Source organism: Oreochromis niloticus, linkage group LG5 (assembly GCF_001858045.2).
Source record: "Oreochromis niloticus isolate F11D_XX linkage group LG5, O_niloticus_UMD_NMBU, whole genome shotgun sequence".
Lineage (NCBI taxonomy): Eukaryota > Metazoa > Chordata > Actinopteri > Cichliformes > Cichlidae > Oreochromis > Oreochromis niloticus.
The window spans coordinates 17,968,767-17,991,297 of NC_031970.2; the positions used below are offsets into that span (position 1 = coordinate 17,968,767).

Sequence of the window (22,531 nt, forward strand, 5' to 3'; positions counted from 1 at the left end):
ACTGTTGTTTTCTGATCTGTGAGAGTGTGCCCCCTTTTCACTCCTCCTACCCCTCCTCTCCTCTCTTCTCTCCAGCCCTCATTTGCTGCGCCTCAGCAGTAACATTTCTCCTGTTCTCTCTCACATCTCTTACTAACTCTCCACCCCGCCCCATGCAAATCCCCTCGATCCATCTTAAAGCTCGGGCCGCTGCTGGGAAACAGATTCTAGCAAACTCGAGTGCTTCATCTTCCCCCGGTGCTGAGGGAGAGGAAGAAAAAAAAAAGGAGGATGAGAAAGTGGAGAGGTTGTATAAAAAGTGAAAAGTAGGGCTGGTACAGTTTCCAGAGGCTTCATCTTGAAAAGGAATTGTAGAAAACTGCTGAGTATAAAATAAAAATCAGCTCCTACTCCACCGAAAATGTAACTCCTGTAAACTTACACTTGCCTCGATGTGTAGTGCAGCAGCTCTGGTGGAGAAGTGAAAAATGAGGCTGTCTGAAATCTTCACGCCGCAGCAAAGGGCTAAATGAAGGTGTTGTAATAAATATTAACAACACCACAGGAACAAAACGGGCATATGTTACGAGATCTTAAAATACCCTCCCAGACCTTGGAGGCACACTTGTATTGTACCCAGTCTGCAGCGGTTGGCATGGAGACCTCCACCACAGACGAGACCAACACAGTGGTTCCAGCACATTATCGCACTCAGGCCATCTTTACAATGTCTAACCTCTCTGCAGCCTGTAAACCGGTGTTAAGCAGCCAATTTCCTCCCAGGCACAGAAAAAAAAAAAAAAAACAACTTTGCCAGGAAGCAGCATTGTCATGGAGCCATCTCTCACGCCATTGCTCTCCAAGGAGAGCTCACCGGGGACCTGACCACAGCACTCACATCCTCACATCACATCCTCCTGTTTTGAAAGGAAATGACAGGAAGCTCAGTAGACTGCAGTGGGCCGGTTTAAGCAGGTGCTTCTGCAAGTAAAAAAAAAAGTAGTAGAAGAAGAAGAAAATGTCCTGCACTGAAAGCCTGCAAGCAAGTGATAGTCAGTTTGTAGGTTAGGAAAGGGTTTGGTAGCTGCAAACAGCATGTGGCCCAACTAAAAATCTGCAAAATGCTGAGGTCAAAGTGAAGCCTGGCATTTCATAAACAGTGAGAATACACCAGGCACGCCTTCACTTTCAAGTCGGAGAGACTAATGCCCTGCAGAATACATCTCCTCTCCACCTTCATCAGCTTTAATGCTATTCTCTTTGAACAGGAAATAGAGGCATAGTGAGGTTTTTTAGGAGGCTGTAAATCATTGTGTATGAGCAGCTGTCATTCCCTTCCACCATGTATCCCGTTACTGGCAATTTTCTCTCTCCTGGGGACAAATAAGTGTATATCTTATTTTAATCCAGATTTTTAATGTTCAACTGTGTGTTGTGCTAGATAAAGAAGAAAACATCTCGCATTAGTAAAGCTTGATTTTATTACTTTAAAGCTATTTAATTTATTAAAACTCGTTAGCTTTAAGATTTCATTAATGAAAACAATTACCAGCTCACATGAACACTGAAACGATCAGAATATCGATCTGTCCACGCTCTGAGCCACAGATGTTTATTTTTAGCCTTAATGTTTGCTTTACAGGAAGCGCTTTGGCAAAGTTATTGCCCTCTCTGTGTGTACGTGCAATGGAAGTTTGCATCTTTTCAGGCTTGCTCTCATCTCTTTGACATTTTCAGCCGTGCTAGTGGGTCTGCGGTTTGCTCGCGTCAGCATGTTGTTCGATCCATCCGCCACGCTGGTCCAGGCTGAAATATTTGCACAGACGTTTATGCCTCCCTCAGGGGGAATCTCCGACTCTCCCCGCATTAGGTCAAAATTTCAAACTCTTCCCAGCGAAACAATAACAACATTCCTACCACTGCACTGACAGCTGAATCGTAGCATGTCATGACACTCAGCTAGGACTGCATAGCACAAAGACTTCTACATTTAAGCAAATATTACACTTGCTTATCTCACAGCAGCAAAAAATAATGTCTTTTGATCAGCTGGAAGGAGGCTAACTTTTCATAACTTGACACTGTTGCTCTCCATCGGAGTCTCCACACAAAAACATCTCCTCACAAATCCAGATTGTAGTTTTCACTGAGAAGCAACCAACTTGAAAAATTTCACGATGGAATATATTTATCAAGATGTGAAGTGAAATATTGTATTTTATTTGATGCTGATGCCATTTATTTATTTATTTGAAATTAGATGCTTGTCCTGAATTGTATGCATGGTGTAATTGAGAGGTTGAGATGGGTAATCGCTCCACTCTTTTACATCTTAACTCTGCCTCTCTGGAATGTCGTAGTTTATTTTGTCAAGTCAGGCACGGTACTGCATGGAATTGCATTTTTATGAATAGGGCTGAAGCACCGTACACAGCAATCAAGAGAGAGTGCAGCGATATTTCACCCTGACAGCATGAGTATGGTGCAGCACTCCTCCAAGTGCCCACCCCTCCACACACACATACACACACTCACATACGGAGCCATAAACTACATCCAGCCATAAACTATACCATCATGGCACTGGGGCAAATAAACACGTCTCCACATCCCTCTGAATAAAGGGATGCAGCCTGTGGATCAAATCCAACTAACAGATTACATTTAATTGATAACCCCATCCATCAGGATGTCTTCTGTGAGGATCTGGTCCACGCCACAGTGCTCTGGTGAAGATTTGTGGTTTTGCTGAACGATGCTCCGGAAACAAAACAGCTATTAAAAACTTTGTGTTTTTACCATGGTGGGGAAATCTGTGGGATAGATTCCTTGAATATTAATTTATTCTATTTTTGAAGAATACTGTGCAGAACGAAGTGAAACTAAAAAAAAAACTAGATGTTTACTGTGGCCCGGGTACAAAAATAAATTTTATTGAAAGTGTACGATTTACCTGAATATATGTGAATTATGAATTCTTTTTTACAACCAGTTTATTACACAGCCCACACTGTCACATCCTCATAAACACAACATCTCAGGAATGTCTTGAGGGAGGAAATTTCATTAAGGAGTCGAATACAAACAGTTGGTGAAAGGTCAAGGTGCAGAAAGTGAGACTCACCAGACCAGGCAATGTTTTTCCAACCTTCTGTAGCCCAGTTTAGGTGAGCCGTAGCCTCAGTTTCCTGTTCTTAGTTGACAGCAGTGTCATCCGAGTCAGTATTAGAAGATGTTCTGATTTCAGAGATGCTTTTCTGCATACATTGGCTGTAACAAGTGGTTATGTGAGTTACCATTGTTGTCGTCCTCACAGCTTGAAGCAGCCTGGCCATTCTCCTCTGACCTTTGACATCAACAAGCAATTTTCACCCAGAAAACTGCCGCTCACTTGACATCTCCTTTTTGCTGGATCAGTCTCTGTAAACCCCAGAGATGGTTGAGTGGGAAAAAATCCCAGCAGTTTCTGAAATACTCACACCAGCTCATCTGACACTAACAACCATGGCACACTCAAAGCCACTTAAATCACCTTCAGCTCCATTCTCATGCTCACTAACTTCAGCAGGTCGTCTTGACCACATCTGTGTGCCAAAATGCACTGAGTTGCTGCCCTGTGATTGGCTGATTAAATATTTGCGTTTACATATTGTAATGTAATAAACACTATTCGTAAATAAGAAGCAGCAGTGTGCAAGTGACAGAAATATCACAAATATGCACAACACTGAATTATTCATCATAGTTCGTGTGCACAGTAGTTTTGTTTTGCTGCCTGTGCATGAGCCCTGCAAGGATTTATAACTGTTATTTATCAGTGACCATTCAGAATATATAAATGCACACCTGGAGGGAGGACAGTCAAACCTGACTTAAATTACACAACACTTTATATTTTATAAGATTAAGTTCTAGTCTAATTATTTTCAAAGTCCATAAACAAAACAGCCATATCTAACGTGCACTGTGCCCAATAGGGCTTTGAATCATATAACTGTTACACAATTTGCTTCCCATTTCTATGCTGGCCCACACCACAGAGGCAAGAGTTTAAGGTAATGCACGACTCACATATCAGCCACCTGACTAGCAAACTGCTCCCAAAATAGATACAAATCTTGCAGGAACCAGCTGACGGGGTCCCCGGGTCCCCAGTCCCGGTCGTAGTATGCCAACCCGTGTAGCAAAGGCGGCGACTTCGCATGATTTATGCAAGATCTTACCTTCTATCAAAGTCAAATAGAATGAAAACTAAAATTCATTTTTCATAATTGGGTGAAGTCCCTGCCAAACTCTAAGTGGAGAAGGTAATCAGTAAATGTAATGTGAAAGACTTTATGACAGCTCCAATGGCAGGGACATCTATTATGTTTGAAAAAAAGAAAGAAAAAGGTCTCAGTATATAAAAGGAGTCAGACCTGCTTATGAGTTCAGTTAATCAAATCTTTTCTGTCTACATTCACAAATTGATTTTTTACATCAGTACATGATAATGCACAAGTACATATTTTAAATCAAGCCCAGTGCTGCCAATTAAAAAAAAAATTCCCAGTCCTCTCTATAGCCAAATCTCAAAAATCTGCGTATAACTGAGAGTCCCACAAGCAAAAGAACAAATAAAGCTTTACACAAATTGAAAAACGTATTTTAATTATGTCAATTACAGCAACGTTTTACATGAGGTCATTTGGGATTTTTGTCTTTGTTCATCCTTAAATACATAATTCATGAGACTGAAAGGCAAAACATGAAGATTTCTCATGGAAATATAAATTAGCTTTTAATCATATTGTTCAATTTACTTTCCCAGAACATGCTACGAGCGTTTAAGCACTGCCTGCGTGTTTGCCGTCAGATAACTGGATGCGAGTGGGAAAGGTGGGTCGAACACTGCAGAAACGAACGTTTTCACTTGCAGGGCCTTGATGAGGTTTTCGTGAAGTACACATGAATTCACTGAAACAGAAATGGCACAGTCCTCAAAAAAAAAAAAAAACTTCAGCTGCACTTCTGTGGCTTTCGTATGAGAAAGAACACATGAAGCGACTTTGTATACGTCCACTTACAAAAATAACAAGTGTATCATGCATTTTGGCATTTAGGGAAAAAAACAAAAACTTGGTTCATGGGTCATTTTCCTGTATCAAACTTCTTAATGATAACAAATAGTTTGCAGATGTCTTTGCAGAAAAGCTTTAAAAAAAAAAAAAAGGTAAATATCTGAGATTGGAAGAATAATTTTCTGCCCTTTGGGGCAAATTATCAGCATCTGAGAAGTGCAGCAGACCTGAATACATTCCATTACGCGCATGTTTCTTATAAATAGGCTTTCCGATCCAGCTTGAAATTTTGGCAGTTTGTTTTAAAGTGCTGTAAGAACACTGGGCTTAATGTGTGATATCAAAATTATTTTGATTATTTATTTATTTTTTTAAAGAGGAGACTCCGACATCAGTCCCATCACATTTTTACAACAGGAATCACCTGCTAACACCAGATGAACAAAAGAGAAAGCAAGTAAAAAAAAAAAAGAAACATGACACTTGACATGAGATTTAAACCTAAGGAAGAGCTGTCATCCAACCGTAACCATATACATACTTACCACACGCATATACAGTGTTCCTGAGGACCAATTGTTGCAGTAAACTGTACTGCCCTTTTTCATTTTTGTTTCCCAAACAAATAAGATATACTCTACAATATAAAGACTACAAAAAAAGGAAATTCGAACGTACATACTTTGCAAATCATGTATAAACTGAAGTAGGTGCCCACAAGGAGAGGCACGGGTTTAATCTAGTTTTTAACTCTATACAGCTCATGCATTAAGAGACTCTGGAGACATCCAAATAAAACAAATAAAAACAAAAAAAGAGCTAAAAGGGGGGAAAAAATAATAATAATAAACAAGTTTCCCTAACACTAACTGATACATGATTGCCATTTGCAATATGTCAGCTTTCCAAAAATAACGGAGCCCTAATCTTACTGTTTTGGGTCAAGTAAGGACACACATTGAATATATTAACTCACTGTCATTTACAGTTTCCTTTTTTTGTGTTTTTTTTTGTTGTTGTTTTTGCAAGGCTGGCTAGAAATCGAGGCTCAGTTCAGTTCATAAGATGGATGGAAGATAAAGAGTTCCCTCCTTAAATCCAGCAAAGGCAGTTGAGATAAGCAGACTTGACATGTTTCGAGTAGGAAAAAAAAAACAACAACAACTGAGCAAAACATCACAAAGGGCGTCCTCGGTTACACGATGACTCCAGAGTGCTGCCTGATCGGTGAACAGACGGAGATCAATAATGTCACATGGCTCACTTCGTCGCCACCTCCTTCGGGGGGGGGGGCAAACAAACAGAAACAGGGCAATGATTGGTCAGTTATTTGAATTGCTTCAAAAACATGACATCAGTGTGACATCAGTGTAACTGCAGTAAGCCAACAGCTAACTCACCTGAGTGTCTTTTGGCTCTTGAACTGGTGGTTCGTCAGTCTTCACCTCAGCAGCAGGAGCTGTGCTGGCCATCTGTAAGCTCCTGGTGACGGGACCACCCACTCTCTCCCGTGTTCGAAGAGAGAACCGCTCCTCCTTCTTCACTTGTTGTTGCTGCTGCTGCATTGTTGATGGCGGTGATGATGATGATGACTTGGCCTCCGTTAATCTCTTGGGTGCTGCCTCTTTGCCCATACGCTGCATTCTCATGGCTGGCCGTTGTGAAGCCTCGCTAGGAGTGTCCACGGCTGTAGGGGTGGGAGGTAAATACTGAATTTGGCCCTTTTTAGTTCTTTTGCTTGCAGGAACCGGAGCTGGGAAGGAGGCGGGCCTCTTTGGTCGGCCCACCGCGGCAGGGGTTTTCCCTTTTCTTGCCTGGAGACGTTCAGGGTCTGCACCACCGGAGCTACGAGCCCTGGTCTTCCCCAAAGGTTTAGATTCAGTCTCTGCATGTGCTTCACCGTCAGATGCTTTTTTCCTCAGACTCGTGTTTTTATCTGCCACAGACCCTGGCTCTTTTTTCACCTCCGCCAGACCTCTTTTGCCCTTTTTAACAACAACAGGCTTCATGGGGCAGCTGACCGCCATGTGCTTAGTCAGACTCGCGGTATAAGTAAACACACGACTGCAGTGGGGGCAGACATTAGAGGTGTGCTCTTCTTCCACTTTGATGGCAGCCTTCTTTGCATTCGTGGCGGTTTTATTTTTCTGTGAAATTGCCTTCTGCACCAGCTGGTTTTTCTTCTTGCTCAGGGCACTCATTTTTGTTTTGCCAGGGTCTTGATTAAAGTTAAGTCTCTTTGGCTGACCCATTCTACGGAAAGCGCTCTGGCCTGCAGTGGCTGCTGTCGCGGACGCCACTCCGTTTGGACTCTTCACTATTTGCTTGAGAGGGATGGGGTTTTTCTTGGGAGTGTAACGCTTTTTATCACTGGCGCTGGCACAGACCAGTATGTGTTGGTGCAGTTCGGGCATGTTGTCAAAGCTGTTGCCACACTTGGTGCAGCGAATGGCAGTGCTAAAAGTCTGTGGTATGTTGTGGGTGGTGAAGTTTGTAGCCGAGGCCACAGAGCCAGCATGGGAACGGCTATGATAAGGAAATGGGGGTGGTTTATAACTGGGGTAGTGCTGATTAATGCCAAGGCGGACATCAGGACCTTTAGGCTTCCCTCCTTCTGATGCCATGATCTTTATTGTAGTGTACAGCTCCTCATTGGGGTCCTCTGCCCCCTCCTCTGCATGATTTCCATTAACATCTGGCTCTTCCTTTAGTAAATGAGAGTCGCTGGGTGGCGCATTTTCATCAGCCATCTCAGGCGCTGGTGTTGAGGGACTGCTTTCCTCTTTGGCTCTGGAAGGATCGGTATAATTCTGTGGCCTAAGTTTCCCACTCTCTACAGTAGTATGTGAGCATGCTTCATTTGGATGCAGATCCTTCTGATGCTGCTGGAGGTTACAGAGAAAGGCAAACTCTTTGGAACAAATGGAGCACACAAAGATCTGGCCCACTCCGTGTAGTGTCGTTCGATGAGCAAGCAGGGCTGGAGCGTCACCAAACAGCTGGACGCAAAACTCGCACTTGAACGGCCAGTCTGCAGCGTGCTCTACGATATGTCCGCTGAGCTCTTTGATGGAGCCAAACGGCTCTTCACACACATTACACACAAAAGTCTTGCAGTACGTCATGTCAATTTCCTCGGGCTCAGCAGTTTTATCAGTCGGTTCAGGGGCAGCAGGGAGAGCAGCAGCAGGCTGAGGAGAAGAGTCAACACCACACGGAGAGGCATGACTAGTACCCAATAACTCATCTATACAGTGCTCAGGTTCTTCTTTTATTGTAATCGGATGGGGAGACTGTGAAGCTTGTGATGAGGATGAATCACGTGACTCAGAAGGAGATTTTGAAGAGGATGAGGATTCTGGTTGGGATGAGATAGCAGCAAAGTCAGGTTTCTCAGTTTCAGAGACAGTGTCATGGTTCTGATTACCATTAGGCAGACTGTTGGAAGTTTCAGTCTGCGATACATCATCCTCTGTAGTGGGCATATCGACTGATTCTGGCTCCGGAGGGCTCGGTGTACTTGAGCCATTTGAGGGACCTTTAAGTGAAATGTCTGGGGAATCCAGCAGCTCAGAGATGTGCTTCTCCTCCTCATCTTTGTTTTCCTCAGCTAAGAAGCTCTCCTCCTCCAAGTGGGATTTCTCTTCAACTGATCTTGGAGACATTTTTGGCGAGAGCACAGGCAGAGGCCTCAGCAAGGATGAGTCCGAAGGCTGAGAGAGAGGAGAACTAGGCATGGCTGGTGGAGACGGTATGGTGGGTAGTACAGGCGGGGGTGGCGTCGGGGATGTGACGCTAGAAGTCCCGGGTGAAGAGGGAGTCATGGTCATGGGGGTCAAAGATGGCGGAGAGGGGTTGGCTGAATCGGATGCAACATTAGGAGAGTGAGAAGGGAAAGAACTTAGGTTCGCCAGAGTCGAGGGACCCTCATCTCCCGGCAAATTTAGACCAGCATACTCGTTCATTAGCACCTTTGCAAGCATGCTGGTGTTAGGCTTTCTCTTTTTGGTTAGTGGCTGTGGTGTTGCATTCCCCTTTGATTCGGGCTCGGCTGTGGTCTTCCGATGGAAGCTTAAATCAAGAGCCGAGTCCCCGAGCATCTTGTTCAAATTCTCACTCTTCTTGCTGACAGAGCTTGACAAATCCAAGGGCTGCTGATTACAGGAATTTCCTCCGCTACTAGAGGAAGGTTGGTTTTGGGTGGCATTTCCAGAAGGGCTCAGGGTTTCCCTGTCATCTTTGTCCATCAGGCTCTCAGAAGGCGATGCGGTCTGGCTTTCCAGCTTCGGTACCTTAAGAGCATATGAGCTTGCCACTTCAACTTTACCGCTCTCCTTTTTACTTGCAGGGCTGAGCTGCGGAGACGACGACGGAGGAGAAGCTGTTCTTCTTTTAAACTTCCCTGAAGACCCTTGCAGCGGCATGACGGACAGCTGCGAGGCTAGCTTATGGCTGTCTGTTATCAGAGTTACGGTTGATTTCTGAATGTCTTGCGCCTGAAGAAGTTGTTTGAGCTTCGGCGAGAGGTAAACATTTTTCTCTCGCTGAAAAGCCGATGAATCAGTGGCCTGTTGATACAGACCTCCCACTAACAAGTTGGATGAGGAAGATGTGGAAGACGATGATGAAGATGACGCTGAAGTTTCCGTCTCCACTTTAAGGTTGGGAATAAGCGGGGGTGTAGATGTTCTCCTTTTAGCTGCGGGCTGCCCAGTGTTGGAGGTTTGCTTTGTGTTAGTTGTTCTAGTCTCCACTTTCAGCGCTTGACTGATCTGAGTTGGGTTGAGGATGACGGTGTCCAGACCAAACAGAGCTGCAGATCTCGAGTCCACTTCTATCACTTCGCAAGTACTCACTGCGCTCGTGGACACGATCTTGCCATCAATGTAGAAGCTCAAATTCTCAGAGATGTTTTTGGATATGTCAACCGCGTAATCATCCCTGTCTGCCTCGTCTTCCGTGTCTGCACTGGGAACGTAGACTGTCGGAGGGCTCATGCTGGGGGACCCGTCAGGCTGCCGCGCTGCCTCTTGCTGCAGCATAGCTTTCCTGCGAACTCCCTTTGGTAACAAGTGTCGTTCGTGTATTCTGCGTTGGTGTCTGCGCATGTTAGTGTGTGTGCCAAAGGCTTTATTGCAGTACTTGCAGGGGTGGAGTTCTTTTGACTCCCCGTTTTCATCCAACATAAAGGGACGGTCAACTTGAGGCCCCAACTCCTTTCTCTGCATATCAGAGTTGTGCAGTTGTCCTCCTGTAAACTGGGATCCTGTGGCTATATAGTGAGTAGTTGGGCTGGTGCAGTCAGGGCTTGAATCCGTCTGCACCACAGGACTGGCAGGTCCAGCCAGATAGCCGGGCCTTTTCTTAGAGCCGCTCTCATGCCGTCTCTCGTGCCGCCGCCGTCCCACCTGTGAGCCAAAGGATTTATTGCAGTAGCGGCACTTGAAAAGTTGTGCTTGCTGGTTGCTCATGGCATGAATGTGTATGTGACGCTCCAGGCCCTGTCTGGTGGCGAAGTGGCGTTCACAGTGCTGACAGGGATAGGGCTCTCCTTGTGGATCACCCTCAAGGTCACCATCAGGGTCAAGATCGGGATCAACCTCTGGCTCTCGCCCTGCTAGGGAGGAAGACTCCGACTTTACCTGTGCATCCCCGTGGCTTTCTTCGGGGCAGGCTAGTTTGTTTAACATGGAATCAGTGACCGTTAAATGCAGAGCAGCTTCTGAGTCTTCCACATCATCACCATCCTCCTCCTCTTCCTCCTCTCCTTCTTCTTCTACTTCATCGTCCTCTTCATCCTCCTCTGCCTCCTCCAAGTCTCCTCTGTCTGTTAATGCTGTTGACATGTCCTGTACATCTTTATGGTCAGTGCTTCCCAGTGAATGCGCTGTCTTGATTTCCTGCACGGATAACGGCGTCCCATCCTTCTCCGTCCCCTTCACTCCTGCAAAACATATCAAAATTAATCAAATGTTTTAAGTAATCGCAACACACAGGTAGCAGTTAAAAAAGTAAATAAAATAAAATTGTTTAAATCGACTACTTCACAATAAGCAAACTTACCTCCTTCCCCATCCCACATCTCCTTGACAGTAGGTTTGGTTCCACTCGTTTTCTTGAATCCACCCAAACCAGCCTGTCTGGCTTTCTCCAGCAGCTTTCTTCTTGCTGCAAGTACAAACACACACACACACACATCACTTTGTATAAAGCTCGATCACTGATCACAAACTTTAGTCAAGAAAAGTTATCTTAGTATCCTGTAATATCCTTTCCTCTTGATATTTTTTTTTATTGCTGCCAGATTACTTTAACTGACTTTAAGTTCTACACCAAAGTCAGCTCAAATATTTCCTCAGCGATTGCTCAGGTCTGTACAGCAAATCTTTCAGTTTGTACACACTACAATTTACAGCAATGATAAGCATGCAGATTACACTTAAGCACACTTAAATTGTATTTCAATTATGAGGTCATATGGATCAGTCATTTAAATGTGACAATTACCTAATGATTAAGGCTCACACTAAGCCCAACAGGACATATTTTGAATGCCTGTCTAGTTTGACTCAGGAGTCTCCCCTGCACCTCCTTGTCACTGAAAGGAGTCAAAGGGTCATCTGACCTGGCCTTCAAAGCCCAGTTCATAGCAAAGAAACACATGCTGCACGTCAGTCATCTGAGGGCCAAAGCCATTCTGCCAAATCCACAGCAGCTGCACCACTGCCCACTTTTGTACAATTTATCTTTGTGTAAACTTTTTTTTTTTTTTTTTTAAATCCAGCAGTCACTCTACAACTACACCACACACAGGTTAGGGAATATGGATCATTGCTGATCCAAAGGCTGGATGGTTAATTTACTGAGGTTCACTTTGCAGTACAGTGGCATTAGGGGGGACAACATACTGCCTGTAGAGTTGTATAGCTCACAATCCTCAGATTATTTTTTTCTGATGTTATAATGAAGGATTTGTGTTTCTGCCCGCTGAATGTAGCTATTAATTACATGTTAATAGCAAGTCAAGTCATTTATAAGACTATATATGAAATGTGGGCAGATGTACTCCATTATACTGCACTGTACTCTTGGAATATTATACATTTACAGCAGACTCTAAAGCAAAACAGTCCACACTGACCAATTTTTGACATTGCACACTGCATATTTTTAATAATTTTGCCTTCTTTTTTGTAGTCATGTATTGACGACATCTCATGACAAGGTGAGAGCTCGCTGTCTTTTATGGAAATAACATGTTCAAAGTTCATGCTGGTAAATGGAAATGTGGCACACAACACAACAGCCAAGGTTACCGTTTCTTGGAATTTATCACCTGCGCTGATGGTACTACTGCTTACTTTCACGTTTTTATACGTTATTTATTTCAAAATAAGTGAGGAGAGAAGGGGGAGAAGGCACAGAAGCACTTTTGTGTGCTGCTACTCTTTGGTTTTGTTTTGATGTTGTGTCACGGAAAGTTTGTTTGCCAACCCGGAATATAACTCTGCCTCGACCTTTTACATAGTGGATGCCTGTGTATTCACCGCCAGCGATAAGTTTTTAATAATAAAATTACCCTCCACACACACACAGTTTCCCTTCTTTTACTGCACACCGAGATGTCCGTGCGATCACACCTAGCCCTTTAGCTTACTGCTAGCACAGAACACCAAGTATGACAACTCGATGAACTGGTTATTCTGGACCCCAGCGATGTATCGCCCGATTTCAAACACTACATGCAAAAATACAACCGTGATATTTCAGCCTGTTACCCAATACTTAGATGGGCCCCTCGATCAGCCTCTGCTTGGATAAGGAAGCTGGCTAGTTAGCTAACCTGCTATAGGCCATCATCAAGACGAGAGGCTCGCCGATGGATGGCTTTCACGCTTTAGGAACTCAAGGAAGGTCACATCCTCGACAACGTCAGGACCCAGATGAGGAAAAGCTGCTAAAAAAAAGTTGCTCGGAGTCTCGTTTGAAAGCTAAACAAGTCATCTCACGGCCCGTGTGTAGCCACTTGGTCGGCGTTTAGAGCCAAATCGGCCGCTATGGGCGAATGTAAAGTCGGATACGAAAGTAAAGAAAAGCCCCGCACATCGCGACCGTTAACGTTAGCTTCCACTAGCCTTCCTTCATTTGTAGCTCGCTAGCTCGCCACTTACAACTTCGGCTGGGCTCCACAGCAAAACAATCCCCGGCTAATTTGCGTATCTGCCACAAGGGACAAACAAAGCGCTCAAATGTCATCATGGTTATGAAGTAAAAGGCCTCACCTCGCCTCGCTCTGGCTGAATTTTTCCTGCTCAGACTGCTGGCCCTTTCTTCCTCTAGTGCAGCTGTTATCTCAGGGTTGTCTTCCACAGTGTACCACACCAGCAGCTCCTCTCCCGGCCCGATAGGCTGCAACAATGAGAGATGAGGTCGCCTACCAATCACAGCCCGGCTTGCTGAGAGGCAACGGGGATATTTGGGCTACTGTGCATCTAATCTGTCTAAAGGCTTAGGGTATTTGACAGTGTTTTAAGAATAATCTCAATAGGAACAAGCATGCAACATATAAACTTTGTCATTTCAAAATTAACGCAGTTAATTACCACTTTATGAGGTTTATAAAGGCTTTATAAATCACACTGCATCTAAACTTTCAAATTCAGTTTTTTTTGTAATAGTTCGAAGGGGTACCTTAGAGGATAATTACAGGTGTTACCGTCATCTGAGCCTTTTGTTTGATAACCAATTTAATGCTCTTGCTTTAAATGGTAAATGTACACCTGTACAATCCAATACAACTCACTGATGTAGTACTTTTTAATAAGGCCATAGTTGGGGTTGGATCAGGTGACCCCTTAACCCTTAGGTATGCTCCAATAGCCTTAAGCTGCTGGGGGCTGCACTGAGTATTTCTTTTTCACTGTGTTTATACATCTGTCTGCATTTAATCATTAGTTACTATTAATCTTCGTCTCTCTTCCACAGTGCAGCTTTTGTCCCATCTTCCTCCCCTCTACCCCAATGGGTCACAGTAGATGGCTGAGTCTGGTTCTGCCAGAGGTTTCTTCCTGTTAAAAGAGAGTTTTTCCTTCCCACTGTTACCAAGTGCTATTTTTACAGAGGGTCGCCTGATTGTTGAGGTTTCTCTGAGTCATTGTTGGGTCTTTACCTTACAATACAAAGAGCCTTGAGCCAACTGTTGTTGTGATTTGGCGCTATATAAATAAAACTGAATTAAAACAAATCATATACTGACACTGGTCACTTCATTAGGTACACCTTTTTAACTGTTTTTGTGATGCAAACAAATGCATGGCAGCAACTCAGTGCATTTAGACATGTAGACATGATTCATATCAAATATAAGAATGGGAAAGAAAGGTGATTCAAGGTGGCACGGTTGCTGGTGGTTGATACCCTCATTACAAAGCTCATATCATCTCAAACTGTTTTTTGTTGTTTTTTTTTTTAAACGTGACATTGAGTTCACTGTACTTAAATAGCCTCCACAGTCACCAGATCTCAATCCAGTAGAGCACCTGAACAATAAATGTGTTGATATGGGAGATTCACATCATGGATGTGCAGCTAATGAGGTGTACCTAATGAACTGTCCAGTGAGTGCATGCTACATTAGACTGCCATAGCCCCCACAGACTGCCTCGCTGTTTTCTCACATAGAATTTGTTTTCATGTTGCTGTAACAAATAAATACGCCCAGTTTAAGTTTAGGGTTTTTGGGTGTGTTTTTTACTGTTAATTCTAATCCTTCACAGAAACATCCAGACGGCTCGGGAGACACCATAGTGAGCCGCTACACTCCAGCAGAAAATCATTAATCAAAGAGAGGCAAATCAATTACGCCTTTGCCTATATTTGTGGTTGATGATTAACAACAGCTGTTAAGTGACAGGTTACATCAACTCTGCAGAGAGCAAGAGGGCCAAAAACAATGTTCCCGGGTGTCTCAAGTTCATCCAAGTTCATCTAACCAAAAACCATCCAACCCTGAGGATCTTAATCAGCAGTACATTCATATATTCATAGTCGCACATGCAACGCGCTGACACGAGAATGTGTTTAACCTACCCTTAATACTTTGTAGTAAATGGCTCTGTTGATTTCCAGTGGGAAAAGATTCTGCTCTTCACTGGAGCGGGCCCAGTTAACGTATCGCAGCCAGTTCCCCTTCATTGGGTCTGTGGCATCGATACACATCCAGCCCCGTGTTGGGAAATAAACCTACAGAACACAAGCGGGAAGGTGACGTTTTAAAAAAACAAATAAATAAATAAATCTAAATCAGAAACAGAGATGCAGTAAAGAGTTTTTTAATTTTGTGCCTCGGAAAATTCCAAATGTTTATGTTAACTTGCTCACGGCACACAGAGGACTTCCTAAACTCTTTTGAACTGCTGCTGCTTGATAAAGAATGCAGCTGGGCTCGTTATTAGCAATTATCACAGAAAAAGGTGGCTATGCGCATTTTTAGGGAAAAGGAGCCGGGGGAGGGCTGCAACATACCTCCCACATGTAAACATTGCTGGTCACCTGGGACCTTTTCTTCTTCTCTCCAACAAACGGACCAAACTTCTTGCCTTTAGGAATGACTCGTGTTGCCCAAACACCTGAAAATAATAAAAATAAATAAATAAAAAGCAAAGACACCTTACTCATGCCACATCTGAGAGTTATATATTAATGCATTTATTAATAATGCATGGGGATATGTGGGCACACTTATAAAATAGAGCCATGACTGATATATTTTGGTAAACCTTAAGAGTCTGTGTTGATAATCGTAAGGATAGGCATGATACGCTATGTAATAAACCTCAGTGAAGTCATTTTTTTTGGGGGGGGGGGGTCATTTTAGGACTGATTTAGATGTTTAAATTCTAACTTTGTGCACAGAATAAATCAGTTAGCAGCAGCAGGAGATAAAATAATTATGCAACTATATTTCAACCCGGTGGATTTTGTGTCTGATAGGAGATCAAGGTGAGCAGTATCATATCCTGGTTTGTCCTTGCTTTGATTTTTTCCCCTCTTTGATCAGTTTCTTCATTATTATTTTATTGCATTTGCTCACTTTGATTTCAAATACAGATCAATACAACCCACACTTCTTGATTTAATGCATGTTTGCATGTCCTTATAATGTATCTGTCTAGCTGTAAAGCACGGGTGTTTAGCACCACGAGATGTTTATGCATCTAACAGACTCTTTGAAGGAGTAAGCATGCACGAGGCATGTTAGAAAAAAAACACTCAAAGCCTTTGACTCCGATGACTTGCACTAAGGTTCATGTTTGTTTAAGCTCTGATTCAGTTATCATTTTCAAGTTTCACTTTCTGGCCCAGCCTGGTCTCGCTTTGCCCCGCAATCATTGGTTGCTGGAAGTCTGTTTCAAGGTTATGTTGCCGTGAGATTCAAATGAAACTCAACATGTTGCCAGTCCTAACAGAAGTTGTTACAGTTATGAAATGAGACCGGCTACTCACCAATGCGGCTCTGATTTACAGCAGAAGGCCCCAGATTCAGATAGTCAGGCAAACCTTTCCACACATGAGCTGGAATTTCATTCAAAGACTCCACTGTACCTCCAGTAATAGCCATGACCTGCAATAAGTGACATGAAGCAGCACTCATTGATTGTCAAAAGCACCTGGCTCATTAAAACATCTGCAGTTATATTCAAATTGATTAAAACACTGTGGCACACTTCAATGTACGCTCTCAAACTGAATTAATCGCCAACATGTAAAATGCTGCGTTTTTACTCGTCTGTCCATAAAACTGAGATCCGATAGTAGATAAAAGCAAAACTTACAATGTCTTATTATCTATAGTGATCCATTTCCTGTTCTTGAAAAGAAACAGCTGTTCTTTTTTCTGACATGGAAGTTGCAGCATGCAAATCTGACCACAGCTAGACAGCATTTTGGAGATATTTCCTCGTCAGCTTCTGTTACAGAAGCCTCTTGTGGCTCTGAATAATTATGCAGCCATTTTTATTCCCCAGATGCATAAGCAGCTAAAAGGTTTATGCTTCAGATTCAGTAAGGCTGATTTACAGGAATTATAAAGAATAATTCTCAGCGGTATCGCGATACAGCAGTATATTGTGCATATGAAACAATCATTTACTACAGACTTCAGTCAGTGTGCAACTGAGGCAAAAAAAAAAAAAAAACACCCATGAAAAGGAAAAAAATCAGGGATTGTGTACTTGTATGTGTGTAATATTATTCCTTTTCAGTTTAATAATGTAGCTCTCAGGTTTAATTGTCAGTGCCATTTGTTATTTCCACCCCTCCAAGTTTCTTCTCCAGCACAAGCTGGTGAACTTCCATTCATTTAGTAAGCATCATCTTACTCCACTTAGAGCCTTGCAGGCAGCCGCTCTTTAACACCTTTAGTATCAGTACGCTGTGCAAGTTAACAGAAACTTTTCAAATTACACTCATAAAAAATAAAAGAGAAAAAAAGCCAAAATAATCTTTTGTTTGTTGGTTTTAGAGGGGTTTTTTTTTCCTGTCTATTAACTAATCACGGAATTAACTTTCAGCTCAGCAAATTAATCCTGTAACTATTTCCATAACAGGCACATACTGAGCTTTAAGTCTCTCGCTTTGTATCCCAACTGGCAGAAAAGCCATTTGTTAGGGACAACAATAAGCAGCTGACCCATGTGTGGCTCTGTGGACCAGGCATACGCATTATTACACTCAATCCAATAAAGAGATATAAAACCCGAGCGGTTCACTAGCAGATATTTTGACCTTAACGACTGTAACATGACATAATGATGAGGTTGCATTATCTCAGTGGCAGATAAATGGCATAGCTGAGACAATAAACCTCACTGTCTCCACTTGAGGCACTCGAGCTTGAGCTATTGATGCCCCTTTAAAATAAAGGCTAAAATGCTTAACTTTTTATTGGCCAGTCGGTGTAGATTGATTATATATTTTTTCTTTTACTACCACCGGCGTTCCTGGAGTTGTGATCAGACATGTTTAAATCCCCCCTAGCTGAAGTTCAAGCAACAAACAGCAAGAGATTTTAATTAGGGTGTGTGCGTAAAGCGCATTATAAAGCGTTTTCTCTCAGATCGTCAAAGGAAAAAAAAAGTTGATCCAAGCAAACAAAACAGACTGGAAGCCTTACACTAAAGCGCCTGAAGGATGCAGTTTATTGTTACCCTTGTAGGCAAACCGTCCGCTCCCCTTATTCTTCCCGATGCTGGCCGGGAGTAAGGTGGTTGGAGCGGTTTTTCTCCCTCAATATTTCCTGTCGTAAGGTGTTTGTTGGGTTTAGGATACTCATACGCGCACTTACCTGCTTTATTTCACCGGGAACTTGTGATTTTTGTGCTCTACCTGCTGTCAATCTGTTGAAAATGGCGGATGGAGGGAGGCTTGAGTCGAAAGCCTTTTCAGTGACTCGAATCGCGGTGTAGTGGAGTTGGGAGAGGCAGCCTCTCAGACCCGTGCTCACACACACAGCGATGGGGCAAATATAATTCTCAAGTCAGCCTGCGAGGAAGGAGGGGGGTGTTTTGGTTTTCTTTCTTTCTTTTTTGTGGACGACAAGAGCAAGGCTCCCTTGCTCGCCTCTCTTGCAAGCAGTGGTCCAAGTCCTGTCCACACTGCAGCCTAACATGAAACCATGCCAATTAAGTACCTTGCTTAGATTCATCTGTGAGCATAATGGGCCTGTAGGCTGGTACCATCTGTGCATCCATGAATAGCAGAGAGGAACTCAAAAAAAGAAGTGGAAATGCAGGCAGAAGGGTGTCAATGCGTCCTCTGTTTTTATGTATTTTTCATTTTAAGTAACGGAGCTGTTGCTTCCTTGTTGCCATATCTCTATTGCGGTTATTCTAAATCTAATAGGGCAGTATTTTAGAATTTAAATAATATACATCATTTCAAAATGAGGGAGGTATATCGGGGGTGAAATGGGATTTAGTGTTTCCAAAAGCACAAGCACGTGTTGGTTAATTTATTTTGTTAACTTATTAAGATTTTTTTTAACAGAATAATGTAGAAACAAGTTCAAATGAGAGCCGAGTGAAAACTTTTCAGTAAAAGTACTTAATCAGAATCAGAATACGTCATTAATCCCTCAGGAAAATTATGTATTGTGTGTGTATGTATTATGTATGTTAACTGAGGAAGCAAGGCCTTACAATAGCTGGTTTCATCAACATCAGTATGAATATACATATAATTATATATTGCATGATTCAGTCAGTCAGTCTGATTAAGTAAAATACAGGACAACCGTTTTTTTTTAGATTATTTAACACAATCAAAGCGCTAGATCACCATAATGCTAAATTAATAATGGAGAAAAAAGACTTATAAATTTTAAGTTTCTAATCACTCTGAGCACCACAGCAGTTCACACAAACCTGATTCCTTTATTTCGACACACATACACAAAAAAGTGGGTGGGATAAACAGCTAAAGCAAGCAACTCAGCTTAATTGTTGGAGTTCCTGTTGGGCTGTGGTGTAACCTCACAGATATAGTAAGAGTACTGGTTCCTGTCGAGCAAATTGGGTAGACGTGACATTTCTCACTACTAACAGGAAGTGCCTGTGGCCACTAGAGGCTGCTGCGATACCACATACTGGTTGTCCATGTGGAAGCTCCTGTACAAGCCTGCAGATCTGTGAACTGTGACTGTAGGAGATGGAACTGGGCTGGGGTCAGATCAGCACTTTAAATTATAAGTACTGGCTGAGTTGTAACACTTGTGATCAGATGTGTAGGAAAATTTACCACCTGTCTCTGCACAGTGCAGATGTCTCTGTCTAATTTTAACAGGAATAAAAGGTAACACCGTTCCTGCTGTTAATGATCATGAAAGCATCCATGTGGCAGCTTCTTATGGTGTGACTTCATGCCCTTATTAGTGCACATAATTGCAATGCTTTTACTTGATCACTCAGTTCACCTCAGGACACTCAGCCAGAGTTTCTATTTTAACTGCACTTCCTCTTCCACTTCTTTCATCTAGTTTAAAATATCTCAGAAATGCCGTTACACAAGAGGAGTCACACTGTGAATCACCCAGGTCCTCACCTCACCTGCTTCTTCACCCGTGGTCACCATGCGTTAGGCAGATGTGCTGATTCATGTCTTCACCTCCACTACCCCACGGACACCTCCTGCACCACCCCGGTGACTTTCCCGTGTCCACCATGCTGACAGCTGTTGCAGCTCCTCCTGCTTTTTACGACATCTTTCAGTCACCTCGTCCATCATCCTCCAGTGTTCTTGAACAAATCCTGCCAGATTTAATTAACTTTAACAACAGAAGCACTTACCTTTAAAACAAGCTGAGGAAACTGTCACTTTGTCAACACTAAGGGGAAATATAATTACTGACAAAGAACTGGATAAACTGTAACTTTCAGTTTATTGTAAGTAATCAGTCTACGAGGGCAGATATCTAAGACTGGATTTCAAAGAGACAACTGCAGCTATGGAGCATAATTGATGACAGTAACAAATAAATGACGAGAGACATTTTGGTTATGTTGATTTCTCACATTGCAGCAGACAGAACATGTAATTAGAAACATCTGGATGGCATCCAGTCATTTTAAAGGTTTTGGGAGTTTTAGTTATTCATGGCAAAGTGCAAGACAGCATAACAAGGGCAAATCTTGACACCTGATACACACATAGCTAAGGTTTTTAAAAAGCAATAATAAATCACAAGGTAGGAAAATATTAAAATATATACCTAGCGCTTTGTTTGATGTTTGTTTCTATGATTTCTTACTCTTCGTAGCTGTCAGATCCTTTCATGGATTCACATTTGATAAACTGATCATCTGCAACAGTGAGCATCTCTATAGAAGCAGACGTTTGTGCAGTTTGCAGGTCTGGAGCATTCAGTTCTCCGTCAGTTAATGCTATGGTCCTCCCGGGAATGGATGTTCCAGTTAATTTCAGATCTTGCAGTGCTCTCTATCCATCTCACAGTGTACATGAATCAGCAGTATGTTAAATGTTAAAGTTCATGACGGTACAAATAGAAAAAGACTCAACAAGTATGGCTTGTTTGCAAGGGTAGCCTGGAGAAAGCCTCTTCTCTGGCAGCGTGGCTTAGGTTTGCAAAGTTACACTGAAAAAAGTACAGCATCTCATACAACTGTCAAACATGGTGGACGAGTGATGATTCAAACCTGTTTTGCATCTGCAGGATCTAAGCACCTTGCAGTGACTGAGTGGACCATGAACCTCACTGTATACCAAAGTGAGGCCGTCTGTAAAGTTTGGACAAAACTGGGTCATGCAACAGCAAAAAGATCTACAATAGAGTGGCTGAAAAATAAAAGAACCAGGTTAAAATGGCCCAAAGTCCAGACTTAGTACAAAGTACGTTAGTTTTAGACTCTGAGCAACCTTGTGAAAACTTGCTTCTCACTTTCTTTTCTATTTTTGTTTCAATCTGAAACCGCCCTGCCTCAATTAACAGTGTGGTTCTGCTCCCTGCATAAAGCTGAACTTTCTGACACTTTAAGAAATCTTTGTAACTCATTTGTTTCAATAAATCTTCTTATGTCATATAAATGTAATTTGTTCTCAGATCACTTCTGTAAAGAAAACTGATCTCTCTGTGACTTTAAGTATAAATAAAAGCTAATTAATAAAAACTAGTATCTGATGTACCAAGACAACAGTACTCATAATCTTGTAAAATTGTATTTACACATATATTCTGTAAGAGTCGTAACCCTCGGGTCTTCTCAATAACAATTTAAAACAAGTACAGCAATGGGATGAAATTTTAATTAGGAACAAGTTTAAAACATTCATTTGGAAATGCTTCCATTTAAACACACTCCTACATAATTCTGAAACAGCCAAATACTTATTACAGTTTATTCTCTCCTGTTCAATCAATGATCTCTGCTTATAATAACCAACAGCTAAACTTTGATAGAATCAGTAACTGAAAGACTACTGAAGCACAGTTTAGTTGTATTTCACATTAGTATTTCACACAGCCAACGATGTCTGCAACTTCATATTTCAGAGGAAAATATATATTTTGCTCATCTGCATTCATTGCACAGCTATAGCTGCACTATAAATTATAGTTTATTGAAATGTATAATTACTGCATTAAATATTATGATTTTTAAGGTTTAACTCTTTCTCCCATAGGGCTGACATTTGATGACCTTCCCTAGACAAGTTTTGAGAGCTCAATAAAGTTGTGGTTTGATGACCATTACAATAGTTTCCAGATTTTTCTAAGGGTAGCTGCATAGGGGATAGACCACAGTCACTATCCCCCTAATGCAAACCCAGTCATTTTGTTCTATAGGCAGGTCTGAACTATGACAGCAAGCAGTCAGTTTGGGTTACTCCTAGTATACTTTCGAGGCATAAAGAGTTAAACTACCCAACACCTTTTATGAAGTCATATAATTTTAGGTAATCCCTATTTCCACCAACCA

At 42.4% G+C, this 22,531-nt stretch overlaps 1 protein-coding gene across 2 annotated transcripts; it reads right to left on the reverse strand.

The window, feature by feature from the left end:
- Window positions 1-4,608: 4,608 nt before the first annotated feature.
- prdm2b (PR domain containing 2, with ZNF domain b) lies at window positions 4,609-18,699 on the reverse strand. 2 transcript variants are annotated; one of them, XM_005453464.4, is made up of 8 exons: window positions 18,385-18,699; window positions 16,545-16,662; window positions 15,564-15,667; window positions 15,129-15,281; window positions 13,322-13,448; window positions 11,103-11,207; window positions 6,440-10,983; window positions 4,609-6,317 (listed from the first exon to the last, which is right to left on the reverse strand). In XM_005453464.4, exons 2-8 carry the CDS (start codon window positions 16,657-16,659, stop codon window positions 6,300-6,302), a joined length of 5,166 nt encoding a protein of 1,721 aa, XP_005453521.1. In that variant the 5' UTR covers window positions 16,660-16,662; window positions 18,385-18,699; the 3' UTR covers window positions 4,609-6,299. The 2 variants fall into 2 exon arrangements, with proteins under 2 accessions (XP_005453521.1, XP_005453522.1); XM_005453465.4 differs by lacking the exons at window positions 13,322-13,448; window positions 15,129-15,281; window positions 15,564-15,667; window positions 16,545-16,662; window positions 18,385-18,699 and adding an exon at window positions 12,883-13,311.
- Between the last annotated feature and the right edge of the window lie 3,832 nt (window positions 18,700-22,531).